Source organism: Brachycentrus maculatus, unplaced genomic scaffold (genome assembly GCF_059751285.1).
Source record: "Brachycentrus maculatus isolate JH-2025_06_01 unplaced genomic scaffold, ASM5975128v1 h1tg000069l, whole genome shotgun sequence".
In the NCBI taxonomy this organism is placed as follows: Eukaryota; Metazoa; Arthropoda; class Insecta; order Trichoptera; family Brachycentridae; genus Brachycentrus; species Brachycentrus maculatus.
The window spans coordinates 1,932,834-1,956,957 of NW_028280823.1; the positions used below are offsets into that span (position 1 = coordinate 1,932,834).

General features: G+C 31.5%; 1 protein-coding gene across 2 annotated transcripts in view; it reads left to right on the top strand.

The window, feature by feature from the left end:
* Rab26 (RAS oncogene family member Rab26) overlaps positions 1-23,795 on the top strand; it is a 266,939-nt gene extending 243,144 nt beyond the window's left edge. The window contains exons 1-5 of one of the 2 annotated variants that reach the window (XM_088256896.1): positions 4,018-4,345; positions 11,335-11,445; positions 14,179-14,287; positions 17,514-17,624; positions 22,323-23,795. In XM_088256896.1, the coding sequence (XP_088113022.1) occupies positions 4,181-4,345; positions 11,335-11,445; positions 14,179-14,287; positions 17,514-17,624; positions 22,323-22,594 (768 nt within the window). In that variant the 5' untranslated portion in view covers positions 4,018-4,180 and the 3' untranslated portion in view covers positions 22,595-23,795. Of the gene's footprint in view, positions 1-4,017; positions 4,346-11,334; positions 11,446-14,178; positions 14,288-17,513; positions 17,625-22,322 lie in introns of those variants that run through there. The other variant, XM_088256895.1, reaches the window with a different exon arrangement.
* Positions 23,796-24,124: the final 329 nt, after the last annotated feature.

The following is a 24,124-nucleotide window of genomic DNA, read 5'->3' on the forward strand; positions in this document are numbered from 1 at the left end:
CCCAATGGTGCATAGGGCACTGCATCATACAAACGCAGTGCTATCTTGATCGTTAACACATGAAGGAAAGGTGATCAGCCCTCCGCCTCAGGTACCAGTCCAGGGTAATATGGAATAAATATTAGAGTGAAAAAATCACTTATATTTATTTGACCCCCTCCCTGGGAATCGAACCCGGGATCTCCAGAACGGTAGCCGAGCGTGCTGACCATTACACTACGGAGGTGGACAAAATAATGTAGTGCTCTATAAATAAAAAAAAAGTATTTCCCTTCAATTAATAAAAGAAGGAAGGAAAGGAAGGAAATATCGAAGAAACCTGAAGAAAACGAATCAAGTAAAAATAATATAATACATTATTCATGACACCTTAAACTTTGAGCATTATTCGCAACAGCGAACTAAGTATCTGATAAAATATCCGACTAAAATTTAAGTGCGCATCAATAATGTGTAAATTATACGGTGAATAATTACTTTCCTCGGAACCCACATAAAACGGTAATATAACACTGCGTAAAACTTTGTTACAAAGCCGCGATAAACGGTACATTTTACTATATATTGTTTATTTTGCTAGTTTTTTAGGATTTCATTTCTTTTAGATGTATACGATATCCCAACCGGGTTATTTCACATACTGCGAGATGCCTGAAAACATAATTCTCAATTTTTTATGCATCGTATAATTTGACCAGATACCCACAATATTTTTAGGTGTGAACAAATACTTTTTCATAAATCTGGGTTTCGTAAATCATAAATTGCATAAATTCGAACCCGATTCGATTATTTCACGTACTGAAAAACGCTTGAAAACCTGATTTTATTTTATTTTTTGAAATTATACATGCAAGATAAAATACGATTATTACATTATTTCCGGTTATGTTGAGATAAATACTGTCATAACTTTACGCCACTCATTATTATAAGAGTTTTTTTTACAACATTTTGAGTGTGTCCAAATACTTGTTAATTTACGTACTGAAAAACGCTTGTAAACAAGTATTTGGACACACTCAAAATGTTGTAAATGTATTATCTGGTCAAATTATAATCTTAGATAATAAAATTGGAAATGATATTTCCTGGCGTTTCTCATGTGTGTGATTATAATCCAGGATTCGGACCTCACATACTAATTAAAGAGTTTCTGCTTATTAAAAGCTTCTTTTCATCTCACCAATAGATGTCTCTAGTGAAGTTTGAGTGATTCAAGAACAATGTTTCAAAATTGGTTCATATATATATAGAACTTCCAAGAATTTGAGTAGTGTGGTTGTAAATAATGGGTAGAATTGGTGAATGTTACAGTCTGTAAAGTGATCACTTAAACCAGCCTATGACGGTCATCAGCCCCGCAAATGCCCAGACTTCCATATTCTTCTTCATCTTTGTTGAGATATCAAAAAATAATAAGAGTTTTTTAAGTATCTCATTCAGTTTGTAAAATTTATCATCGTTATCTATTCTACATTATATTAATATGTGAACCCGGCGCCTGTCTAAGTTATTGGAGAATTTAATAAGCCAAACAGAGAACGGGAAGGGGTAATTTGAGGCAAGGCTATTTGGTTGTGGAATATCCGGTTATGTATTATATATGACTAACATTATTATACCATACATCAATGAAACTGGATTCTACATACTCGTCGATTAGCGATAGAGAAGTGATATTATAGTTGTTTTCCATGCAATAAATACCATTTAGATAAAAATACAATGTTAATAGAAATCCGTTACTCATTTTTGATCCTAAATACAGAATGATTAGTTTCAAAATGGCACCTTACAAGGGCCCAGAGCAGCCGTGTACTAAGCTTTGAGAATAGGTGTTTGCGGAGAATCTTAGGCGTGCGGTGGTTTGACTTTGTGAGGAATGAAGAGATAAGCAAATCTTGGTCACAACTGTCGTCAAGAAAAGGCGATTCAGTCGGCTTGGCCATGTACTCCGCATGCCTCCTGAGAGCCTTAATCAAGCTTGCCTCTTTTACAAGGCTTCAGGTTCGCGCCGCCCAGGACGACCACTGCTGACAATTCGTCGGCAGTTCTCGTCGGAACTTCGGGACGCGGGTCTGACTTGGGAGGATGCAAGGGAGCTGGCAGCCGACAGAAAAGCCTGGAGACAGTTTGTGGTTTCCATATGCTCCACCTAGGGAGCGGATATGGTTAATATATATAGTTTAAAAATACATTTTTATATTTGTGAAAAATCCACAGTACAAGATAGTATCATATAAAAGTATCGTGTAAAACACTTTCCTTATCATCCATTATTTACTTTAAGAAATACCACTTTTGTAAACACTTATTCTACCGGTTTTGGAAAATCATTCCAACGTCAGGTCATTAAAATAAAATTATTACGTTTTGACGTTTGTATGAAAATAAAATTTTGAAAGAAGTATTACTTTAAATATACAAAATATAGTATAAATATCATATATAATACCATATAAAATGATTTTCGTGATTCCTTTGATCTCTCGTTCCAAGATATTAATTCTGCCATAAAATCGTGAAATGATTTTTGCCAAGTGCTTAATCGCAGAGAATAATTTTCATCGTCACGAGTGGAATCAGCGAAGGTTTTTACTAATTACTTGACAGGGTATTTTGTAAAATTTTAAAGGGTTGCTCCCCGTCTAGTCCTTGAAATCGATTCGAGATTTTAAGTCGAAGCCTACTGCGACTTAAAATCTCGAACAAGTATCAACGCTCAGAGCTCGGACGATTATCAATAATAACAAAGACACGATGAAACTGTCGCATAATTTAAAAAAAAATTCAGAGTGTATTGGTTACTATCTCATTTCAATTATAAATATATACTTTCAAATAAGTACATAAATTTGAAACATTTATATACATAACATATTTTTGCCATGACGTTAGTTAAAAAAAGTACCTACGGTTAATTATTTTGTGGAGTGACATAATAATTATTACTGATTTTTCCATTTTTTTTTAACATTTTGATTAACTATAACTTCATCAAAATCCAATGTTGATATTATTTGTTCTTTATTTGAAAAAAAATAAACACGTAAATATACCACTTAATAAGTTTTATTGATATATACGACTAGTTTCGAAAACTTACTAGTCGTATATATAAATAAAACTCCTTAAGTGGTATATTCAAATGTTTATTTTTTTTAAATAATCAATATGTCATTCCACAAAGTTAATGCCGAATCAATAAATAATATGTTTGTTCATTCATGTTGCAATTACTTTTAATTGATTTTTTTTGTGAGGTACGTCAGCCTCCGTAGTGTAATGGTCAGCACGCTCGGCTACCGTTCTGGAGGTCCCGGGTTCGATTCCCAAGGGGGGTAAAATAAATGTAAGTGATTTTTTCACTGTAATATTTATTCAATATTACCATGGACTGGTACCTGAAGCGGAGGGCTGATCACCTTTCCTTCATGTGTAAACGATCAAGATAACACTGCGTTTATATGACGCAGTGCCCTATGCACCATTGGGGTGCGGATAAGGGTTTTATTATTATTATTGTGAGGTAACATTTTGCATTTTAAAAATAAAGCTCTCATAAAAAAAGATACATTACATAGTAAAATAAATTGAGAAAACAAAAGGTTTTTGGGACATTCCATGTTCCTAACTAGGTTACATATTTTTATATTAAGTATGTCGTTGAAACTTGAAATTTTTAGTACAATATTCGAGTAATAGCTACTGCATACGGTCACAAGATCTTATTTTTCCTGGCTACATCCCAAATTATCGTCTTTGCAGGCTGCTGGGGTCAGCTCTCCTCGTTCTTAGGTTGTAAGTCCTTCTGTCATAAACAACGTCACCTAGGCCATGTCTTCACATCATGTTTTCTCTTTGCAGCATCCAAGAATTTTTTGGTCTTCCTCTAGACATCCTTCGATACAAGATATGATTCAAGTTTTGATTTCAGAAAAGCTTCAATATACCTTGTTTTTCACCTGTATCTTTCAATGACAATAACAACAAGTGTTTCGTTAAATATGATAGCTGTACTGTGAACAAATCAAACAATTTTCAAAATATAAATAGTAAAAAAAACATAAAATCTGTGATAAAAGTGAGTAATAATAATGTAAAATAATTTTTATTTAAAAAAAGGATTATTTAAATTTGGAGTTTAGAGCGAGAATTGGAAAAGTGACTGTTTAGGATGTGGGAGGGACGGAGAGATTCCCAGGAAAAGAGGGTGGTGGTGAACAGGGTGAGGCCCATGTGGGCCAATCAGGAACCGGGGGGCATGCCCCCGCGGCCCCCTGCCAAGGCGGACTCGCCGCCCCCGCGCCCCCCGGCGGAGGCCTACGACATCTTTTGTAAGGTTAGTGAATTAACACGTTCTTATGTTGAAATTTGTACGAATACGACCGGCGATGATTATAATGCGCCATGTCCATAATACAATATGGCCTTTGTAACATTTTTTAAAATCATTTTTATATTTCATATTAGTTATCAAAAATCTCGCTGATTTAATTTTTTAATAAAATGAAATCCATTTGTTACAAACATTTTTCGCCGATATGGTATTTATATTGGATCTTGTTATGTAAAACACATTATAAAGTGATGATATAAATTTATATATATATATATATATAAATATATATATATATATATATATATATATATATATATATATATATATATATATATATATATATATATATATATATATATATATATATATATATATATATATATATATATATATATATATATATATATATATATATATATATATATATATATATATATATATATATATATATATATATATATATATATATATATATATATATATATATATATATATATATATATATATATATATATATATATATATATATATATATATATATATATATATATATATATATATATATATAAATAAATATACAATTTTATTGCCGCCAATTGCAAAACGAATTCAAGAGAAACTTGTTTTCAATTGGTCTGGGTGTTTGTGATGTATTTTTTTACATTTAACTTCCCTATCCTTACTATCCTACCTGCAGACAAGCATCTAAAATAGAGGCTTTGCGGGCCTTTAAAAATGAAAAAATAAACACATGTTTCTTCTTTATTCGTTAACCAAGGGTATTTATTTATTCTTTAGTTTACGTAACTTTTTTTCTATATTTTCATTAAACATGCAAACAAATCTGTAAACCTCAGTGGGTCGTCCTCTTGATACAAAATAATAATAAAATTAGTCAAAAATAATTAAAATAATTTTGGTGCGCGAATATCTTGGCTCTGGATGCAGTTGGTCCAGCGGGCAGGTGAAAAGAGAGCGATTGCAAGTGTGTAAGGGCTTTTACACCCTCCGCTACGTCACTGTTGTCGCCAACTCACTGTTGAAAATTTGACCACTTGGCAGGGTTGCTGTCAGGACCTACCCGAGTCACCACATTATTAAATAATTGTTATGGACATGGTGCAGTGTAATTTTCGCTCAGCGATTATTTATCTGGTTTCCCGAAATAGTAATGAATCTATTTACAATGATTTCGAGAAATTGAGTTTCAAAACGAAACAATGTTCTGTTTTAATAATAATTACTGTTAACAATTGTATTAAGCTGATAAAGAATAATAGTAATTCGATTGAGAAAATAAATTCTTAGAATAATGTACAGTAAAACCTCGATATTACGGATTATTTGGGAGGAGGGGGTGTCCGTTGAAGCCGTAAGTCCGTTATATAAATATAGATTCAAAATAAATCTAAAAACTTTTAAAAAAAAACGTGAACACTGTGTTTAGATACAAATAAATAATGTGTACAAACGAAATTCTATTTATTGTCTTCGGATCCTCGCGAAGTGACGTTGCTGTTTGATATCTACGCACTTGCTCTCGGTAATCCTGGTTTGAAAAAGGATTCAAGTTTTGTTTGTACTTTTGAAGTTTGCTTTTTTAAAAATATTATAATCAACTTTCTAAAATTACGAAAATGCGTATAATATAGTTGAACTACTGAACAGTAAAAAAATGTAATTAGATCATCGAGATGTGATCTTGCCACTGAAAACTTCATTCTTGGCAATATTGTTGCTTCGGCTAGGTGCAGTCTATGAGCAGGACAGCATTATGTCTCAAATTTCAGTGCTAGATTGAATGACGTGATTATTATGGCCGTTAAAAATTGTTTACATGCGGTGACACTTCCATTTAAGCATGTATAATATTAACATGTAAATAATAATAATAAAACCCTTATCCGCACCCCAATGGTGCATAGGGCACTGCGTCATATAAACGCAGTGTTATCTTGATCGTTTACACATGAAGGAAAGGTGATCAGCCCTCCGCTTCAGGTACCAGTCCAGGGTAATATTGAATAAATATGACAGTGAAAAAAAATCACTTATATTTATTTTACCCCCCTTGGGAATCGAACCTGGGACCTCCAGAACGGTAGCCGAGCGTGCTGACCATTACACTACGGAGGCGGACAAAATATAATATTAACATGACGTTTATAATTTTTTTTTACATTTGACTGGATTTTTTCTGTTATATCCAACGTTCGTTGAATAGTGGTCCGTTATATAGAGGTTTTACTGTAATCCAATTGAGAAAATAATTTTTAGAATAATGTGCTGTAATCGACAAATTCCAGTTAATGGATAAATTTAAACGAATGTTTTTACTCTTCCCTATAAAGTAAGCTCAACTGGCGCTGCGGACTAAGCCGACGATATTATATTTTTCGATAAAATATTGCGCCTCTAAATTTCCGTTTTCCGTAGCGTCTTGTGGAAATTTCTCCTAAGGACACAGTTCAGAATTCTCTATTCTAATTTTCTAGTGAGTTGGGTTATATTTCACCCTTGTAATGTGATATCGGCGGCTTGAGTGATCACGTACAATCCTTTTTGAGGTAGTGTTGTGAGAACAATATACTGTAACTCGTATTTTGCTACTAGCGAAAGATTAAGTAACCTATTTATCTTTTTGAATAAAAATGTAAACATTTTAGTTTTTTTAAATTGAATTACTAGCAGTTGCCACGCGTTGCTGTGGCTCAGTCTAGTTAACTAAACTGGAAATGAAAAAGAAGACAAAACACAATTTTCTAATATGTTGAATTTCACGATGAGTGTTCAATATTTCGTCAATTGTAAAAAGCGCGCTGCTCACCGTGAGAAATGTTTATATAGTATTACGCGTTTTGCTGTTAAATTTAACAGATGGCACTGCCATTACAGTTAAAATGAAAATTGGACCTGTCATAGTAAAAAAAACATCATACATGTTGTGTTAATTTTTTTAAGAAATATTGAATGTAATTTTGATTTATATATAACATATGTACGTATTGCGAACATATGGTATGTACGATTACGTACGTCATCTGTGAGGATCTCACAGATGACGTACAAACTATAATATAAGAGGATTGCGTTTGGAAATACACAAACCATCTTACCAATAGCGGAATAATAACATGAACAATACAAACGGTGTTAGTTCCTCTGATAATTTCAATAAATTACCAGTACCTATAAGTGTTTCTGTGAGCATTCATTGAATACCATTAAATTAAATGGAAACCCGCGTAAAATGGTTTGGAAAATTTGTTTATCCGTATCAATACAGTTTTTACACAACCTGATTGAAGTATTTCTAAATCAATTCCATCAATATCCTTTTATCTCTTATCTTTTGTTTCTTCTGCCGTTTGTTGAGTGTACATAAATCCTGTCTGAGATGTCTATATTTTCAATCATCTCCATTTCACAAGCTTTGAATCAGAATATCATAGATTTCGGAGATAAAGTGACGTCGAAATAAAGAGGAACCCACCGTTCGTTCAAAGAAAACAAAAGGTTTTCGAGATAAGGTTCTGTCATTGAAATTTCATATAATTAATGCAAATAAAATTTTAAATATGTTCCTTTCGTATAAAATATCTAATAAACCCAAGTTATTCCGATTGTTTTGAAATTGCGACACAACATTCTGTATATTACGGGTGTTGTTCTATCCTTTATATTATAAATATAAATGTGAATGTTAATTTCTTCAAAATCTTAAATTTCCTTGAGATACTCACCAATTACTTTGAAATTTTTACATAACTCTGCATTCGAATATGTACGTGTTTTTTTATACATGCAGGTGAAAAAATATTTATTTAACCCCGATGGCAGTGCCATCTGTTGAAATTAAGAACAACTCACGCAATACATTGACACCTGCAGTCATTAAACATTTTATACGTTTTCGTTTGCATCGTTGTTCCTTAGATTTTTAATATTTTCATTTCACAATTATTGTAAAAACATATTAGAAAAGTGTGCTTTCTTTTCCCTTTTTTTCGACTCAATCAGACCAACTCAGCACGTGGTCGGGTACAGGTAGTGTAAATAATATAATAATTTCATGGAAATGATTAGGAATATAATAAAAATATGGTAGTTGATGACAATACTACTTTTTTTTTAAAGTGAAATATTTGTGTTTTTCTTATTTACACAAATATTTCAATTTCATACTATGTGTGAGGAGATGCATGCATGTGGAAGAAGCGGAGAATGTTTGCAAAGACAGGGTGGTATGGCGTTCTATTCTCTCTGCCTACTCCTGTGGGGAAGCGGCGTGATGGTTAGTCAGTTAGTTAGAATAAGCTACTAAACACCTACATTTGTTAATGAGTTGGTACCTAAGGCGCAAGTATGTAACTAGGCAGGCGTTGCCAACAGTTTATTTTTATTAAAAAAAAATCCGTATTCAATAACTCAATAAAAAGTACACGGCTTTGTATTCAAGTGACATTTCAAATACAAAAGTTCGCCGGTGGATTAAAATTCTTTTGAATTCTCGTAATTATAATATCAAAGAGAATCTTGTCCAAAGAAAAAAATTGTAAAACTTTCTCGGCAATTTGTGAAGGCGTACTCGCGAGCCGCCTAGCGTTTCAATAGAATTTCGTGTATTTCAAAAAAAAGTTTTAGGCAGTGTCGGATCCACCCAAGTAAATTAGACAAAACGGATTTGAGATCGTCGAATGTACTTTCATTATTGGCATCTCATCGACGAAAGACGAATCATTTGTGCATAGTTAATACTTTAATTTATGTATTAATTTTAAATCAAACAGAGATTTTTTGAGTCTACTAAGTTGTATTTTATTAACAAAAACACATAAAAAATTATACTGTGACAATTGTTTGATAATGCCCTAACAAGGCGAAACAATTGTCACAATATAATTTTTTATATGTTTTCGTTAATAAAATATAACTTAGTAGACTCAAAAAATCTGTGTTTGATTTAAAATTAATACATAAATTAAAATGGAGTTCTACAAATTAAACGCCAAATCAATAGATAAGTTAATACTTTATTTTGAAGTACCCATCATTTTTATTTATTGATTTTATTTGTGGAACTCCAAAACTTATATAAACATTTAAATAAATACTAAATAAATATTAAAATCAAACACCGTTTATATAAATATTAAAATAAAACACTGAATTTTAGGGTTCACCAAGTTGTATATATTATTTTTATTAAATAATCAACTTACTAGACCCAAATTTTATCAACATATAAAATCCCATAATTTTTATCACAATATTCTTCTTGGTGGGGATCAAAGTGCTCAATATTTAATCCTTTATAACATCGTGATGATTTTTATAGATTTCTCGATAAAACATATTCTACAATGATTAAAGAAAACACTTGTTTTTTACCACTTGAGTTTTGTTATAGACTACACGTTTCAGAAGTTAAACTTCCATCATTCAGGTCTGTATAATAACTATACAGACCTGAATGATGGAAGTTTAACTTCTGAAACATGTAGTCTACAATAAAACTCAAGTGGTAAAAAACAAGTGTTTTCTTTAATCATTGTAGGTAACATGTCTTACCACAAAGTTAATGGCGAAACAATAAATAAAAACATATTCTATTATAGTGTTATAAGAGTTTCACCTTTGATGTTATATATATTTTATTAGTTCAAGAAACACTTAAGTAACAACGAATAAAAAAATCGCATTAAGATTTGTTATGTCGTATTAGTTGAGTATGATAAAAATAAAATAAGATATTATCATTTACTTTATACACTGAACTCTCTTTTAAGATCATTTAGAAATAACACGGTGTACAAAAATTGAGGATGTTATTGAATATATTTATTTTACTATGGGTAACAGTAATTTGGATTTAGCTACATCCCTCGCATGAACTTACTACTCGGTATTATGCGCAGAGAGGTATGCAAAAGAGGGTAAGGATTAATTTTTCTCCCCTTCGATTTTATTATAATATATTTGAACATTTTTTAACCGTCCGCCTCCGTTTTTAATTGTCCGCCTCCGTAGTGTAATGGTCAGCACGCTCGGCTACCGTTCTGGAGGTCCCGGGTTCGATTCCGAAGGGGGGTGAAATAAATATAAGTGAATTTTTCACTGTCATATTTATTCAATATTACCCTGGACTGGGTACCTGAAGCGGAGGGCTGATCACCTTTCCTTCATGTATAAACCATCAAGATAACACTGCGTTTATATGACGCAGTCCCCTATGCACCATTGGGGTGCGGATAAGGGTTTTATTATTATTTATTATTATATTTAAACATTTTTTTAAAATAAAATAAAGGCACAATAAGCAATAATAAATATTTTTTTTTGATATCGTGAATTGATTTTAATACACTATGTATTATTTTAGTGTGATTTTTTTACACGATATCGCTTGGACCGTGTCTCCCGTATAAATGAGGAGTTCAGTGTTTAATTGTTCCTCCGGTTTAGTTGTCGAACTAATCTGCTAGCATTCACTGTTTCTCTTGAGTTATCTGCTTACCAATTACAATTTTGAACCCAAATTTAGTCAAAATCAGCTAATTATACCAATATTTAAACTAAATAAGACAGATATGAGAGCTCCTTACCTTTCCGGGAGTATGGACGTAAATGAACGTCGGTGCGAATTTTCCTCAAAAGAGATCGACGTTAATGAACGTCGAAGTCCGTCTGTCTGTTGGTATGATGTTACTTGTATAGGAATGACATCTGTGGATATTTGTTTGTAATTTTGTCATAAATTACCTAGAGATAATGAGTTTTATTTATTTTTATTATTTTTACATAATTTCTATCTTCATTATTATAAAATGAAAACATAGAATACGTGAAAAAAGTTTTTCAAGTAAAAGGTACCCATTCCCCACAGAAAGTCGGTCATCAATTATTGTACTCCCGGAAAGGTTAGGAGTTTTAGTTCATAAATTCTACACTATTTTTGCTAATTAATTTAGAATTTTTCGATTTCTTAGGTGATGCTGCTTGGCGACTCCGGCGTGGGAAAAACCTGTCTCTTAGTTCGATTTCGAGACGGGATGTTTCTCGGAGGGAACTACATCTCCACAGTCGGGATTGACTTCCGGGTTAGACGGAAACACATCGCCAGAGACCTTGTTTCCTTTCCTCATTACGCACTTTCCTTCCATTTCCGCTCTATTTTGATTACATTTCTCCCCGAGACAGAACCTTTTTCTTAATAATGTTCTGAAAACAGCAAATGTTTGGTATTATGTGCATGTCAACCCGTAGTTTAGTCAATTTTACTATGTAGTGGATGGCTTTCTGCGCTGTTTTGTTTAATTGCTATTTGTATATTGTTGTATAAACCTATAAATGAACAAATCACTAAATTGACATGTATAAATTGTATACACGTACATATACATTGACCCTGACAAAAATGTGAACGCCTATTGAGTGAAGATCGTTTTCTTTGTACATAAAAATTAAATTAAATATACACGTGATTGAAAGAAATCGCTCTCTTTGGAGCGATACAAAAAAAGTCAAAGGATTTACAGAATATGCCATTAATTAATTTAAATAGATTTACTAAAACAATATTATCTTAACCTAGTTCAAGCTAATGATAATTTGGGAAAAGGGGTGGATATTTTGCAGTAAATTAGCGCTTAAACCGTATCACATAGGGTGTCTCAAGTTTCTGATTTTGAACCCACTTCACCATAACTTGATGCCTATTTTTAGCAATGAGATGCTCAATGTCAGGAAAATATGCAATTATTTGTGTGTGTGATAAAAACACAAATATAACTCTTTAAAATAATTAAGTGTTTGCTTATAAGATAACGCTGTATTTATTCAATTCAGTCTGCAAGTAACATGATAAGAATTATGTATTTTTCTAGAAAATCTGTTTAATAATTCCATGATCTAAAAATGTATGCACATAAAGCAAGCACAAAAGTCAACAGGGCTAACTCCAACTTCACCCTCGAAAGGGGAGTAAAATAACACGGGGGAAGATTTACGCAAATAAATCCTTTCGCCATTTCACTAATAAGCACGTCACATTCACAGAGATTTTGGGTCTCTGAATCTGAATATTACATAAAAATTATTTCTCTTCAATATAAAGTTGTCTCTTAAAGACCAAGTTATTCATTTTAATAGTTATTTTTTTATAACGTCCGCCTCCATAGTAAAGTGGTTAGCACATCACATTGGACGGGTTCGATTTCTAAGGGGTCAAAATAAATACAAGTGTTTTTTCACCACAGTTCTTTTCTAATAGTAAAAAGAGAAATATTTGTATTTTTATTTTTTACCAAAATAAATCAATTTCAAGAAATAGGTATCAAATTGTTTCAAAGTGGGTTCGAACCAAGAAAATCTGAGTCCGCGAGACTAAACTATATATATATATATATATATATATATATATATATATATATATATATATATATATATATATATATATGTACCAATATATGTGTGTTAGACTCTAATATATTGTTAGGTGTGCATGTGAAAAAATTAAAGATAAAGAATTGATTGATTCATCATAATTAATAATTAATATAACCTTATAAATTATACTTGTTTACTTTGTATTGTATTAATATTTATTTTGCTTGTTTATGTTATAAGAGCACGAGTTCGCTTGTTGTTTGCTTCCAATGTTGTTTGATTTTCTAAGCTTAATGTACATAATACCACAAATATCAAGTAATTATTACTAAAATAAGATCGTTCACAAAACATACAACAGATTTTATCAAAACAAAAATATTTTTATATGTCTAATAAAACATTGAGAAAAACATAAATTCATAAAAAGTTATTTTTCCATACATTAAAATAATACAATATGTTTGTATGAGGATGATGTTTGATTTCCCTTGTCTTCTCTTTACGGGTTAATTAATTTTGTTCGTGATATACGATATCAATTTAATTTTCGCTTATTTCCTTAATGAGTAGACCCAAAAACGGTTAATTCCAGCATTTTAAAATAAAGATTTTTCGCTGATATCGTACAGTACAGAGCAGTACATTTAATCCGTTTTTGTTGTTGTTTAAAAATAAAAATAAATTCAACATCTAATAAATTCAAAGACACTGGATTATTAACCCTACGGATGATATACCAATATATACATATTATTAAATGTATTGAAGACGAGACATCTATAGTTTTTATTTGAAAGAAGATGGAAGTCTTAGCTTCCCTGGGCTTACTACCTGGCATTTGGCTGGCTTAAGTGATCACTTTACACACAAGTATATGAAGTGTTCACACAAGGCAGCCAAACACCAGATCGTAAACCTTGGGAAGCTCAGAGTAACATGTTCTTTCGTTTAAAAATGATTGATGCTTCGTAGAAGTTGATAAAAATTTAATAAATGTATATTTAAATAAATTATCATGAGACTGTTTTTTACTTTGTCATAAATTTATAACTTAAGTGGATTATTTATATCTTTAAACAATAAATTAACAAAATTCGTAACATTGTGATTGATAAATCAATTAAAAATATTTATTTATGATTTCTTTATTTCATATGACAATTGAGATCATTTGAGCACATTTTCAAGCATATTTGTGCTTAACCTTATCTATATATTCTGTAATTAATTAACCTTACCCATCCGGACATCCAGTGGAAGGTATTTATAGAACCATATTATCTGGATTACCATATTATCATATCATAATAGAGTATTAGAATCACATTATCATATTATAATCGAGACTCTACAACACTATATTCTATTGTTTTCATTTAATCTCAATGTTTTGAAATAAACAATGCATTTTAATATACTTTCTTTGTTTCTCTTGTTAACAGAACAGGGTGGTATCTGTGGACGGAGCGAAAGTGAAATTACAAATATGGGACACAGCGGGTCAGGAGAGATTTCGTAGTGTCACACATGCCTACTACAGAGACGCTCATGGTAAGTATTATACGTGTTTTATTTCGGCTATTGAGATCCTTCGGGTATAGAATGTTATTTTACATAAATACAATAAAAGTATCGATTTTACGGAACAAAAAATAAACGTGACTGACTGTGAACCCGGTTTAAATATAAGTGTTATTACAAAAAACAATACTTATAATATTTTTTTGACATCTCAACAAATATGAAGAAGAACATTGAAGTGTGAGTATTTACAGGGCTTATGACCTCTCAAAGGCTAATTTAACAAGCCTTTAGCAGGTCATAACCCCTATAAATACCCAGGCTTGCATATTTTTCTTAATTTATATCTAGAAATAACTCCCAAGTGAAGAAAACCTCGATTTATTAACAAATATTTAGACACATTCAAACTTTTGAGATATTCTTTTTATAACATATTTGAGTGCAGTAAAATAGCTCAGTTTGTTTGTATATTGGATATGTTCGTACATCTACCTTCTCTATCCTTACAATCCAACTAGACAAGCCTCTAAAACGGAAGCTCTGCGGGTTATTCCAAAATATTTGTACCCAGAACTTTATTTGGATTTTGATATATTGGAATGTTTATAATATGTGTAGCGAAATTGATATGAGGGGTTTTTGGTATGATGAAATTTAAATAATTGGAATTTCAAATTAAATTAATTTTACTTAAATTTGAAACTTCCTCTACGGCTTTCTGAAATTCGTATAACAAGTAGATAAATTATTTTGTTATGATAATTTTAGTTTTTTTAAAAACGGTAATATTTAAATAATAATGATTAAAGAAAACACTTCGTTTTTTACCACTTGAGTTTTATTATAGACTACATGTTTCAGAAGTTAAACTTCCATCATTCAGGTCTGTATAATAACTAAAATATAAAATATAAAATTGTTCAAAAGATTTTGATATATTGGAATGTTTATAATATGTGTAGCGAAATTGATATGAGGGGTTTTTGGTATGATGAAATTTGAATAATTGGAATTTCAAATTAAATTAATTTTACTTAAATTTGAAACTTCCTCTACGGCTTTCTGAAATTCGTATAACAAGTAGATAAATTATTTTGTTATGATAATTTTAGTTTTTTTAAAAACGGTAATATTTAAATAATAATGATTACAGAAAACACTTCGTTTTTTACCACTTGAGTTTTATTATAGACTACATGTTTCAGAAGTTAAACTTCCATCATTCAGGTCTGTATAATAACTAAAATATAAAATATAAAATTGTTCAAAAGATTTTGATATATTGGAATGTTTATAATATGTGTAGCGAAATTGATATGAGGGGTTTTTGGTATGATGAAATTTAAATAATTGGAATTTCAAATTAAATTAATTTTACTTAAATTTGAAACTTCCTCTACGGCTTTCTGAAATTCGTATAACAAGTAGATAAATTATTTTGTTATGATAATTTTAGTTTTTTTAAAAACGGTAATATTTAAATGATAATGATTAAAGAAAACACTTCGTTTTTTACCACTTGAGTTTTATTATAGACTACATGTTTCAGAAGTTAAACTTCCATCATTCAGGTCTGTATAATAACTAAAATATAAAATATAAAATTGTTCTATAAATAAGGAGAGGGGAAAGTAAGGGGAAGGGGTTAGTCAAGGGACGGAGTTTGAAAACAAAGGAAAAATGGAAAGCAAAGTGGTAAAAAACGAAGTGTTTTCTTTAATCATTGTAACATGTTTTACCACAAAGTTAATGCCGACACAATAAATTTAAATAATAAATCGAATTTACGAAATTTTAAAGATTTTTTATTACATTGAATTAGTTTTTTTTAATAAAAAAAAAAAAAAAACTTATCCACCAAAATATAATACAATTTCATTTCAATTCGATGCTTGTCATGTTACATAAATTGTGTTGATTAAAGTTGGCAAAAAGTCGTAATGAATCTCGGTACTTTATATTAACGAAAATCGCTCGAGAGATTTGGATACTAAACACTTAAAATTATTGAAGTGAATAAAATCGCTAACTAGTTTGAGAAGCTTTGAGTTTTAACAAGTAATTTTCTGGAATAATGACTTCAAGCTTCATCAACTAAATGTACTTAAATTTTACTTATTTAATCTACCTTTGTAATTTGATCTCTTAATGTTAAAATTAAATATAAATTAAATTAAATTAAAAATAAAACAGTACTTCGACTTTTCTTTCCTCCTATAATACGAATAACGTAAGAACAGTCATTCTAAATATAAGGCTGAAATTACCTTAATTTATTAAAAATACAACTTTTAATAGTCTAAATAAAATAAATAAGCTGCCATATTGTAATATTTTTTATTTGAGATAATCTTGAATATTTAATTATAATAACTCTGTTTTTGCAAGTATTCTTTGCCTCTTTCACATTTATGCACCTTTTCATACATACCCACTGATTATTTTGACTGACCTGACCGCTTTCAAGTATTTGAAAATTTGAAAAACTTGTTCATGATAGTTTTTCTCGGTCTTCCTCTGATCCTTTTCCCAACTACAATTTGCCTTATAAATTTGTTTTACCTTTAAATTTGTCTTTCCTCATTCGTTCCAAGGTTCAAACCATCCATGGGATTACATTTCGGCTACATTCAATCTATTTTTATCGTTCTTTTGCCAATTCCATGCTTTCATTAGGATGCATACATTAGGGTTAGTACCAGAGCACCAATGTGTGCTGCCAGTTTAGATTTCGCTGTTGAGCTTTTGTTTGCTACAACTGATTTCAGTGTACCATTCGCTCTGCTCCCAGCATTCACTCTTCTTCCTACATCTTTATCCATCTCTAGAAATTATACTTCCCAAAAATACGAAACCATCCATCTGTTCTATAATTCCCTCATTTACTTATATTTTACACCCAGATCATTCGTCTTTTTCAAAAACCATAACTTGAGATTTGCCAACATTTTTCATCAAATCACCTTATCACGGCAATATCGATCCAAAGGTCCGGAAATCACAATTTTCTTAACAAAACGTTTTTTTTTTAAAAAAGGGAAATATTTGTGTTGTCATTATTTACAAAAATACTTCAATTTCTGTGAGCCTAAGCGGCTCATTACTAGAAATAGGTATCAAACTGTGGTAGAGTGGGTTCGAACCGAGAAACTCTGATTTAAGAGTTTAAACACGACACTAACCACGGGACCACAAGCCTACACACAATGAAATATGTATACTTAATTGTGATTGTAAATTACTTGTATTTTAGCCCTTCTCCTGCTGTATGACGTCACGAACAAAACCAGTTTCGACAACATAAGAGCCTGGTTGGGAGAGATAAGAGAGTACGCCCAGGAGGATGTCGTCATCATGCTGCTTGGTGAGTTTTATATTCTTCTTCCCTTTTTTTAATGGATTTTAGACAAATTTGGTTGTAAAACAATACGGGTTTTCGTTATTATTATTTATTTAGCCAGTCAGAGTGTCGGTAATGGACCCGGGACCTCGTTTAGTGAATTTTTATATGTAATAAAATAACAACTTTATATTTTAAATTTCAGTGTTTCACACCGTATGTGAAGCTAAGTCTAAATTTTGGAGTTGTATCCTTGAGACGTTGAAAATGATGCGGAATGCATCGAAACACGTGTCACAATAGATTTTTAAAACAAGTGGTATTTATTAAGTATAGCCTAAATTAAAAATGGATAGATTTTACCACAAAGTGACTGCCGGATAAATTAATGAAACAACTATATAGTTATTTACACTTTTATTTTTTTTGATTAGTGACTGAGCCTCAGAGAACAGATATTTATTTCAGAGAACAGATTTTTTCTAAAATAAATGTCTTTTCATATTTTACTTTCACAAATACAGCTTTTTTAGTAGGATTCGTAATATTATATCTCAAATGTGAAGTAAAAAAGAACGCCACCAAACCACCCTCCCCATCTTTACCTTCACCACAAATACATTGTTAAAATATTGGCAGCCCACCCCTCTGTATATACGTACAGACTCGTAGTTACATTTATTTGAATTTATATAATAAACCTTATTTATATGCAAAATATTTATTTACATAAAAGGTATAAAAATCGAGGTAAACGCTCTCATTTGTCACATTCTGTTGCAAAAGAGCTTTTACGTTTATGATAAATAAATGCTAATACTCGTACACAAAATTCGAGTGTAGTACTAAAAATCGTGAGTGAAAATCTTAAAATATATTTTTTTAAGTAGAAGAGTCGGCGACACTAACCACGGGACCACACCCGAACAATTATTAAATACATTCTTTATTTTTTAACAAAATAATAAAAGTTATGTCGAAGATTGACTTTCCTTTGAGAGTAGTATCAAATTGCTGGTCAAATTTGTCGCATATGACTTATTTGTTCCAGATCCGTTTGGGTCGCATAGCCATCAAAAGCACTTTCAACACATTTAGAAACAATATTCAGTAAGATAGTAAAAAAAAATCTGTAAATATTAGAATAATAGGGTATTAATAGCACAAACAAAAGAATTTATTTTCTTACACAGAAGCTACAGTTATTAAAAAAAAGTGAAATATGTATACGAGTATATCTTTTTTAAAACTGGAGTATGACGTTTTTTTTGTGAAGCGAGTCAAAACATAATCGTGAACTCAAATAGTGCTAGACGCCAGATTGTATATGAATGGAGTTGAATGATTGAATATAGGTAATTTATCATTGAACTATTTATTTAACAAATAAAAACGAAGCACTGCCTTTAATTTTATTCAAAGTTCGATTTAACATCAGAATAAATTGCGAATAATTTAAATTTCTTTTGAAATAAACTATTTACCATACTTTTGTTTAGCGTGTTTGTTGATGGAGTCGAATATGATCAACTTACATATTAAAGATATATATGAGTAAATACTAGACCAAGGGAAATTAATGAAACGTGAGGTTAAATATTTATTCTATTTTAATTTTTTATTATTGAATATGGTTACAAATGTTTTCGTCGTAATTTAAATTCATTTTCTAGACATTTCTACTTACAATCTTAAAATTAATTACGTAGTTCTCTGCAATAAAGAGACTGAGTTTGCGTGCTTGGAGAGGATTTACATTTATTATTTATGTTGTTATTTTTTTTGTATTTTTACTTTCTAAGAATCACATGCATAATTTTTTTTTAGCATTTTAATGCCTTCAATTTTTTACGTCTGTAGGAAGGTTGTTGACGTACTTAGTTCCCAAATATTTAAAATTCTGTTGGAATTGTTTGGTATTGCATTTTGGCATTGTAAAGTTATGTTTATATCTCCATGAAGAACTTTTATGCAGATTTAAGTAGTCTTCACCCTTAAACAGTTTTATTGAAAGTAGTTTCTACTTTTGGGACTCTATTAAAATAAGACTTTATATTGCACGTTATCATTTTTGGATTTATGAAAGCCTCGTCCGTTTTTGTATTGAATCTTCTCATTCATAATCTCAATCTCAAAGTCATAATATTCGACATGAGATTTAGTCGTCGCAGCAAAGGAAACTAATCAAAGCAGCTTTAGAATCCAATGCCAAGCAAACATTTTGACGTATTGCTTTACTCAAAAGCTTTCGAAGGATGTTCCGGTTTCATATTTCACTTGTTGCACCATATAAGCTTTTACTTTGTATAAAAGGGAACGATGTCGGTTGAATTATAATACAAATTCAAATATTATGTTATAGGATTCGTAATAAATATAATATTTATGATAAATTATAAATAGTTATGGATGTACAGGGTCATTCATTTTTCGCTTTCAAAAGAAAAGCTAAATAAAACACAAACAGCGATAATTTTTTTATGAAAATTTTATTTCATTATAAAGTTTGGACTTTGTCATTTAGTGTGAAAAACAATATCATTCAAATGGCACCTCGGGAAGATTCGATGCATGCGATTCTTTTGAGGTCATTTTTAACCACTTTTTCGCACATTTCGGGGGTTTCTCGGCCATAACTTGAGTAATGTTGGTTTTAGATGCGTCTAGAGCTCGGAAATTATTCGAATAAACATGGTCCTTTGCGTCCTCACAGAAAAAATGGAGTCAAATCGCATGATCCTGGTGGCCAGTTGACGTCGCCAAAACGTGAAATTACGCGACCAGGAAACTTTTCACGCAATAAAGCCATAATTGGTCGTGTTGTATAGCTTGTTGTCCCGTTTTGTTAAAACCACATATTGTCCAAGTCATGATCTTCAACCACCGGGCAAAAAAATCGGTTATCATTCGACCATATCGCTCCGAATTGACTGTGACCGTCTGCCTATCGGCATTTTCGAAAAAATACGGGCCAATGACACCTTTCGACCATAGAGCACACCAAACATCAGTAACGACATTACGACAACCTTACGACATCAGTAATGCTTCCACTGTCTTCAAAAATCTTAATAATTTAACCGATTATTTGCGTAGTTGGTCGATTATGACGACCATAATCAAAAATATCTAATGTTTAAAGCTTAATATCATATATCCTTTATTTCTCTACACATTCAATAAGAATGCTACCGATAGTCATGTGATTTTTCATATTAATTTATTAGCCAATAATCACACATCGTGATATTTATCCATTGGCTTTTATCATTGTCAATCGAACTCTTTTTTTATATTGTGTTTATGTACAAGGTGTATAATTCCCAAAGAAATAAAATAAAATATCTTACAACATCAGTAACGCTTCCACTTTCTTCAAAAATCTTATTAATTTTACCCATTATTTGCGTAGTTGGTCGATTATGACGACCATAATGAAAAATATCTGAAATTTAAACCTTAAGATTATAAGTATTTCCCTTATTTCTCTACATATTTCAAAAATAATGCTACCGATAGTAATATGATTTTTCATATTAATTTATTAGCCAATAATCACACATCGTGATATTGGCTTTTTATCCATTGGCTTTTATCATTGTCAATCGAACTATTTTTTTATATTTTGTTTATGTACAAGCTGTATAATTCCCAAATAAATAAAATAAAATAAATAAGTTCTAATTATGTTCGCCTCCGTAGTGTAATGGTCAGCACGCTCGGCTACCGCACTGGAGGTCCTGGGTTTGATTCCTAGGGAGGGTCAAATATATAAAAGTGATTTTTTCACTTTAACATTTATTCAATATTACCCTGGACTGGTACCTGAAGCGCAGGGCTGATCACCTTTCCTTCATGTGTTAATGATCAAGATAACACTGCATTTATATGATGCAGTGCCCTATGCACCATTGGGGTGCGGATAAGGGTTTGAATGAATAATTGTGAAAGTGATTTAATGAAACTCCAGGTGTAATTATTTTATTGTAAAACCTTTATACTGTAAATTATTATTGTATCTCTTGTATGTAATGTACATACATATATCACTCACTCCTTTCAAGAACGTCATAAATCAAAATCGACAATTTTCAGTTGTGCATGTTTTCGGAATGCCCAGAAAATGTACTATATCCCAGCAAAAGCGGCATGTTTTTAACTTAATATTTACCCGCTACAGGGCAGAATGTGTTGTTTTTGCATTTTGCTAAAAAGGTATCGTTTAATTATTTTTTTAAATGAATTAAATATTTTTCAAATAGAGAAAAAAACCTTTAGGTTTTACCTGAAAAAATCTGTTACACTCTAAAAAGTTTTATAGGTGGCTTGATATTGATTTTTAATAAATTGTATTATATTTTTAAACTTTAAAAACGTTCTCTTGAAAACTCAAGTTTTTTGATTTATGACGTTCTCGAAAGGAGTGAGCGATATAATCTAATAATTAAAAAAAAAAAAAAAACAAATAATAATTTAAAAAAATGTATTAACATGTTAGTATTTCGGCTGAACACAGACCATGCCTAAAGAGCCGTAATACATATAGTAAATGTATCTATGAAATAAATATGTATCTATAAATGTATCTACGTATCTTTGAAATAAATATGTATCTATGAATGTATCTATGTATCTATGAAATAAATAAAAAATAAAATAAAAAAATCCCGAACAAATTCTAATTAAGTAAGTTCTAATTACGATTTGGCCTTTACTCCGCAGGCAACAAGGCCGACAGCGGGTCCGAGCGCGAGGTGCGCCGCGAGGACGGCGAGCGGCTGGCGCGCGAGTACCGCGTGGCCTTCACGGAGACCAGCGCCAAGACGGGCGCCAACGTGGAGCTGGCCTTCACGGCCATCGCGCGCGAGCTGCGCGCGCGCAACGCGCAGCAGCCCGGCGCGCCCGCGCCGCCCGACGCGCAGCAGCGCTTCTGCGTGCAGGACTACGTGCGCGACCAGTCGCAGCGCACCGGCTGCCCGCCGTGCAACACGTGAACTGCGCAAACATACCTTACTTTAATTTACGTTATTTTTTATTATTTTTATCTCATCAAAGATTTAAGCTGCCATGAAAAATATAGGATGGAAAATATTTGTAATTAAACCAGGTAAATCCATTTGTTTAATTCATTAACGACACTTTTAAGTAATGTGGTACTTTTCTTTTCTTTTTTGACATCTTATCAAAGATGAAGAAGAATATGGAAGTCTGGGCATTTACGGGGCTGACGACCGTCATAGGCTGGTTTAAGTGATCACTTTACACGCGTGTAACATTCACCAATTCTACCCATTATTGACAACCACACAGCTCAAATTCTTCGAAGTTCTATATATATATATATCAACCAATTTAGAAACCTTGTTCTTGAATCACTAGAACTTCACTAGAGACATCTATTGGTGAGATGTAAAGAAGCTTTTTACTAAGCGGAAACTCTTATATTTGTATGTGAGGTCCGAATCCTGGATTACAATCGCACACATGAGAAACGCCAGTATTTGAACAAATTTTGTGAACAAGTATTTGGAAACACTCAAAATGTTGTAAATACTTTAATTTATTTTATTTTATATTTTTTTTTACATCTCATCAAAGATGAAGAAGAGTATGGAAGTCTGGGCATTTACGGGGCTGACGACTGTCATAGGCTGGTTTGAGTGATCACTTTACACGCGTGTAACATTCACCAATTCTACCCATTGTTGACAACCATGCTACTCAAATTCTTCAAAGACTTTCATATTCTTCTTCATCTTTGATAAGATGTCAAAAAATAATATGAAAAATAACTCTTATAATTGGAGATAATCCAGATTTGTGAACAAGTATTTGGACACACTCGAAAAGTTCTTCAAAATGTCTTCCGTTCCACTAGAAGAGGGTTCGGCATTTTGTGTCCTAGCTTGGTTTATGATATCACTTATCCAAAAGTTGTTAGGAATCAATGTTTAAAGGAATGTTCAAGTTATCTACATTATGTAGTTAAATCGGAAATTTCTGTATAGAATTATAGAAATCAAGATAAGTTTGAATCAAATAGGTTCTTGTAAACTCAGGGGTTACCAAAGTGGGCGCCCTGGTGCGCCGTAGAAAGTCTAGAGGGGCGCCGCGAGTCGATCATCTATCATTATCCGAAACCACAAATATTCTCGGGTACCTATAAATCAACAATTTCTATTTTGAGAGCTAGCACCTTTCTACCCAACTACTATTATTGTAGGTACCTATTTCTTTCGATATATATATTTCTTATATATATATATATATATATATATATATATATATATATATATATATATATATATATATATATATATACATATCGTAGTCGTATAGGAGAAATTGACCAACTACCAAAGCGTAAAATGTTCAGGAGGGCCATTTAAGGCACTTTTGCTTGGCAAGAAAATAAACATCAATGCAGCTAGTCATTTTTACTAAGCCGGTATATTATACTTCCAAGTTTAAAATCCTTTGGGATTTTTTCAGGGCAATATTAAGCTAGTAAGATAGCAAATAGT